General features: G+C 36.1%; 1 protein-coding gene across 1 annotated transcript; it reads right to left on the bottom strand.

Annotated features, from left to right (window-relative positions):
- Positions 1 to 766: 766 nt before the first annotated feature.
- Positions 767 to 2482, bottom strand: LOC110769236 (FANTASTIC four-like protein (DUF3049)). The gene has a single exon (XM_021973172.2). It carries the CDS (start codon positions 1976 to 1978, stop codon positions 1019 to 1021), a length of 960 nt encoding a protein of 319 aa, XP_021828864.1. The 5' UTR covers positions 1979 to 2482; the 3' UTR covers positions 767 to 1018.
- Positions 2483 to 6207: the final 3725 nt, after the last annotated feature.

Here is a 6207-nt window from a genome sequence, read left to right as displayed (position 1 = left end):
ACGAAAATCCCCCTAAATAAATACAATATAATATACGGCTTACGTTAATAAAAATTAGACAAGCTAATGGGATTAGTTAGTTAAGCTCTTCCACCTCTACAATATGGGCAGAGGTTCAAAATCCCTACGCACCTAATAAATATTTGTGTAAACCTCCCTCCTCTAATCGCTTGTACTATAAAAACAAAAACAAAAACTAGACCATGAATGTCCCAATAGCCTAATTTAATGTGCAAGAATTCTATAGTGAGGGCCTTGTATATGGCCCTTAGATGAGATTCTATCTCTTAACCGTTGGATCAAATTGCCCAAAATATAGAAAAATCATACACTACCCAAATCTTAGGGGAAAAAACTCAATTGACTTTTCAAATGGATTATATATACAATAAAAACCTTGAAAAACCTAAAAATTACAACAATATCAAAAGTGTTTTGTTTTTCTTAAAATTATAATGCAAAGATAATAATGTTATTTCACACATCATTCAAATTAATAAAAATATTGCAAACGGCTCTTTTTGGGTTTTTTCTTCAATTTAAAGGTTTTAGTGTTTATATATAAATTCAATGCAAGAAATGGGTTTTATTCTAAATTTCTCTTTGCTAAATTAACTGCATGGAATGGAAGGAAAATTTTTTCGATGGGAAACAGTAGAATTCGGATAAAGCTCGCTTGCTGTTTGCTCTGAATCTGATGCTCTACTGTATTATGAGAAAAAAAAAAAACACCAAACAAACAAAATAAAGCTCGAGCTCTGTGAAAAGTATATAAGCACAACTGGCTAATTCATTGCTAGGGGTAAGCAGAAAAAGAGATCATCTCAGAATGGCATAGTCAAAGCCATTTTTGTTTTCTTTTATCTAAAATTATTTGCATATTCCTTACCAATAATAAAAGAAAAACCTGCATATTGGGAGGAATTAATGACAGAAACTGAAAGCCTTACTGACACGCTAACAAGTTAATCACTTTAGACACTCCAAGTGAAATTTTTCCTACCTAAAACAAACAACCTCACAGTACCTCATCATTTGTTGTCTTGGGCTCATTTCCCTCATTTATTCCATTAGCATCATCTGCATGTAGATGATCTTGGTGGTCATCATCATCTTCAATTTCCTCTTTTTCTTCCTCATCCTCTAATACATCATCATCTTCCTCATTTTCCTCATCTAGAATTTCGTCGTCGGGCATGACAAAGTGCAGCTTGAGACGCCCGTCTTCTCTGTAAGCGTGGAGGAACTCCTGGGTGGGAATTCTGATCTCCTTGAGGACAAATCTGCCATCCTGCCTGTAAGACTTGAAGCAAACCCAAGGCTTCCCGCTCTTGCTTATGCAAGAAATTGGTGGAGGAAATCCCCCAACACTAGTCCTTGACCTCCTAGATTCACCACCACAACCATTCATTTCTGATATTGGAAAATATTGCTTTGCAAAGCTAACCTTCTCCTCTTGCATACTACTCTGCCAATTATCTTGATCACTAGTCTTGATCAAGTCCTCAACCTCATCTGAGCTTTCAAATCCAAGTCCCTCTGTGCAGAACTGCAAGCTCTCTGAATTCATTGATGAAAAGCTATCACTGCTTTTATGAGACCTGTTGTAATTGGAACTCCTTGGGGAGCTTGGAAAGGATTCCTTTGATGGGATTTTCTGGTAATTATTCTCCTCCTCATTCTTGTTGTCAATATTGGATTCTTCTTCTTTTTCAATCTTGGGTTGTGGAACATCAAAATCTACCAAAGATGGGGATGAAGATGAGGAGGACATCAAATGAGAACTGATGTTCTCTTTGAAATGAAGCTCACCAAAGATCTCAGTGAAGGATGATGAATTCTCAGGAGGAATGGATAATGATTTATTTAGAGGCTTGATTTGGTTCCATGGTGAGGAGAAGGATTCAAGAAGTGTTGTTGGGTTCTCAGGTAATTTAGGGTTTTCAAAGATGTGTTGGAGGCTTCCACAGGCCGCCATGGCCTTGTTCTCTGCACTTCTTACTCTTCTCTGTCTCTCTGTCTCTCTGTCTCTCTAAGATGCTTGAGACAAAAGAAACAAATAAAGGGTAGTTCCAGAAAGAAATATAAGAGATGAGATTTTGATGGTGGAGAGAAAGAGGCACGGGATCAGGCATGTGGGTTGAAAAAATCAAAGCGTGTGTTGTTGCTATTAATTAATGAGGATTGGTGGTGGGTGCTGATTCAGTTGGACTGGAATATGGAGATGGGTGGTGTTGGTTCTACGCCTTAAATTTGGTGCTTATTGTTGGACGTAAATTTCTGACAAAACCTTTGGTGTAATTAGCAGATATAAGTTATAACCGACCCATTATTTTTTGCTTGTTTTGTTACACTTAACAAGGCCTAGCTATGTAAAGGCACCTCACATGAATTATCTAGGTTTCATGACAAGTTTATGTTTTAACTGTGATGACAATGTTTATAAGTGTATTAATTTAGTACAATACCTTACTTGCCAAATGATCATAGATTGTGCGCTCGCGTACTCGTTTATCATGTGAAATCATGACTCAATCTATGATAATAACATAGCCAAATAAATAGACCAACAAAATAAATAGAAACTGAAATCTTCAAAGTGATAATAACATAGCCAAACAATCTGTAACATATTGGCCGAAACATCATCATGGTACCAGGATCCTCTTTGTGTGGAGTGAATGACCCCAGTAATGTGATTTTTTCTTTCCTCTTTCAATTTTTTTTCCAGAGACGACTCTGGAGAATGACTGATGTTTTTGTACGGATGTATATATTTTCCATCTTACAACCTGGTGGCAGAGGAAACTGATGTGATTTGCTAGAGGATTTGAACCCATACCCTTCGCATCTTTGAGTCTTCTCTTTACATCATTTCTTGCCTACCCAACACTACTCGCTTGTGTGAAACGAAAGGGACTTGGTACAAAGCACCACACAATGGCATTTGGAATTGTTCTTGCTTGATTTTTTTTTGGATATATATAATATATAGTCCCCTTAAAGGTACCCTATAATTTTTTTTCGACGATCTAAACCATCTATTTTTTAGGTTTTCATTCAAAGATTATTCCTACAAAAAATTAGACAAATCGGAAACCATTAGACATCTAATTGTGTCCTACAAAATTAATGAACACGGTGCTTCATGAAAGTACTAAAATTTCAACAAATTAATTGAATAGTCAAATGATATCGGATTCAAGTGATTTTTTGCAAAGATCTCAGTGTACAAAATAGACGTTTGGATTAATGAAATACAATGTATGGTGGGCTCTACAAGGGTGTCCCTCAAATAAGCTTATTTGAGAGATCCCTCAACCGAAGCTCAATATATATATATATATCAGTCCCCTTCTATTGACAGATTCCTCAAATAATTTTATTTGATGGACGCCATTTAGGGTACCCTACGAATTTATTTTCAACGATCCAAACCATCTATTTTTTAGGTCTTCATTCATAGATTATCCTTACAAAAAATTAGACAAATCGGAAACCGTTTAGATATCTAATTGTGTCATACAAAATCAATGAATATAGTGCTTCAAAAAAGTACTTAAATTTCAATAATTTAATTGAGTGGTCAAATGATATCGGATTCAAGTGATTTTTTGTAGAGATGATCTGTGAATGAATGCTACAAAATAGACGGTTTGGATTTGTGAAATATAATGCGGAGTAAGCCCTACAAAGGTGTCCCTCAAATAAGAAGGATACCTCAATGAAAACCATATATATATATATAGAGAGAGAGAGAGAGTTTTCATTGATTGCATATATATATATAAAATGGATGACTAGGGAAAGGGATTACTCATTTTAAATGATTGCATTGGATATATAATTAAAAAAATGAAATGAAATTTAAAATAAACTTTTTTAGTATTTGAAGTCCACCCTTTTTTTTCCCCCTCAAATAGCAACATCGCATGTAGATTTTGTTCACATAAAAGATTAATATTTTTAAGGTTCAATTAAACAATTTGCACTGAAATTTCAAATCTAAATTCATCCGTTCGAATTTAAAAAGGATGGATTTCAAATATGAACCCACATTTCTATTATAAACTTTGATGTTTTGAATACAAGCGAGTAAGGGGGGTTTCTCGCACGCACACACACACACTACCAAGGTGTATGGAGGTTTGAACTTGAGACTACTGGTTTGCAAGTTAATGTTTTTTGTTTTTTCACTAGGCTAGAACTCATTGACTATGAACTTTATGTTAAATCAACCAGATGAATCTAGACTTTAAATTGTATGCGTCATACATCAAATCAGTAGGATTTGTCTTAAATTATATTTGTTCACATACGAATGTTGTAATTTCATATATGAGACATAAGAAATTTCCTCATAAATGATAAGGGTATTGATGTGCGAGACGTGGATGAGATTGTTCTGTCACTGTCCCTGTCCTAAGCTGCTGCCCATGTTCTTATGAGTGAATATCATGTTGATTTGTAACGAATCTTTGAAGAAAAATATATACCACAACATGTCATCTCTATATTTTCTCTCGAAGACGAAAAATCTAAATTGCCACAACATGTTACCTCTAATTCGTAGATTTAGTTGTTACTGTTAGAGAACACTAGCCTCAAAAACTTAAGTTATTAAAGAATGAGAAACCCACTCTAATTACCTCTTGTTCAAAGAAAGATAGGGAGAGAAGTTTTAAAGGAGCCATGTGCAGACAGGATAAAGTGCAAAGATATAAAATAAGGGATTGAAAAACATAGAGAGTAAGTGAATACAGTCATGTTGGGTTGTCGCGGTGCCAAGAGGCGGTGGTATGGTAAAGGCAAGGCAAAGTAAGGGCAAATAAAGACAAAGAAAAGGCAAAGGACACCGCCATAGCAACATCAATGGTGATGACCACAGTAACAAAAAGCGAAGCAAGCAAAGACAACGTCAATGGCGGCAACAGAGACCGCGATAACAACAAAGACAACATCAGCCAAAGTGAAGGAGAATTCATCCATATCTACTTTACCTAATTCGCGCAGACACAACTTCTTCACTCCCCTCTCCCCCTGAAGAGAAGGGGTCGTCAGAGTCAAGGAATAAGCAATATCTTCATAGAAAAGAGAAACAGATCCTTTTCGTCCCCTCCCATGTAATTATTCATAAAATCACTTCTATGGAGAATTTCTCCATATAATCACTTTAAGTGGCTTTAAGTGATTTTATGGAGAATTACATGGGAGGTGCTTCTCACAAGAATCACTTAAAGTGATTATATGGAGAAGTACGTGGGAGGTGCCTCTCCCCAGAAGTGATTTTGGCCTATTCAGAATCACTCACAAATGAACCATAAACAGGTAAGTAACCAAAATCCTAATATAGTAAGGAACTAAAATCCTAACTAAATAAGGACTCACCAACAAAAAAATCAACAAGATACTAATTAGATTGAACTTTACTACAACTTAAACTATTTTTAACCCAATCCAAACGGGCAAGAACCAGTTCACCAGTCGCGATCATAAAATATTTTAGATGTCATGGCCGGCCTTCAATCAAGACGGTTTAGCTAGCTGGATGAGCCACAGCCAAGAGCTGGTGATTTTCAAGGGGCATGAAGATGAGGAATATGCCAATGGTTCCTTATGGTGGCCACAACTTTTTTATGACAATGTTTGGCTCCCATCACGCAATAATGATGGCTCATCTAACTATAGACAACCATCTCCAAGCCGTTGATGTTTATTTGATGCAGACTATACTTCTCAAGAAAGTAGCAACTAGAGTTCTCGAGAGTTCCATAATGGGGTAGATTTTATGTCGTCCTGGTATGATTTTCTTTCCACGTGATGTGTATTGTTCACTGGCTATATACATTTGTGGTCACCCTTCTCATTTACACATTCCAGACAAAGCAAATTAAATACCATTTGTTTTTCGTCGACTGTGAATGAATGACGGATAATGTTAAGGAGTCATACAATACAGTAATGGCCCACAATCGTCCACAGGTGCACGGACTACTTATGCTGTCATAACTCTGATGTTAGCGCCCTTATCTTCCGGCATAGTTTTTGAAATGAGACTAGGGATTTCAGAATTCAGTTTCCAGTGACAAAATGAGAGTAACTGCGGGTAAATAGAATTAGGAATTGAAGTAAATCAATTACATTAAATATAGGAATCTTGGCGTGTAAGGAAAGTAACTGCGGATCCACAAGTAACATCAACAAAAG

This window comes from Prunus avium, chromosome 6 (genome assembly GCF_965620075.1).
Source record: "Prunus avium chromosome 6, drPruAviu1.hap1.1, whole genome shotgun sequence".
NCBI classification, from domain to species: Eukaryota; Viridiplantae; Streptophyta; class Magnoliopsida; order Rosales; family Rosaceae; genus Prunus; species Prunus avium.
Note: the sequence above shows the minus strand (reverse complement) of the source record. Positions and strands in the feature narration are given on the sequence as shown.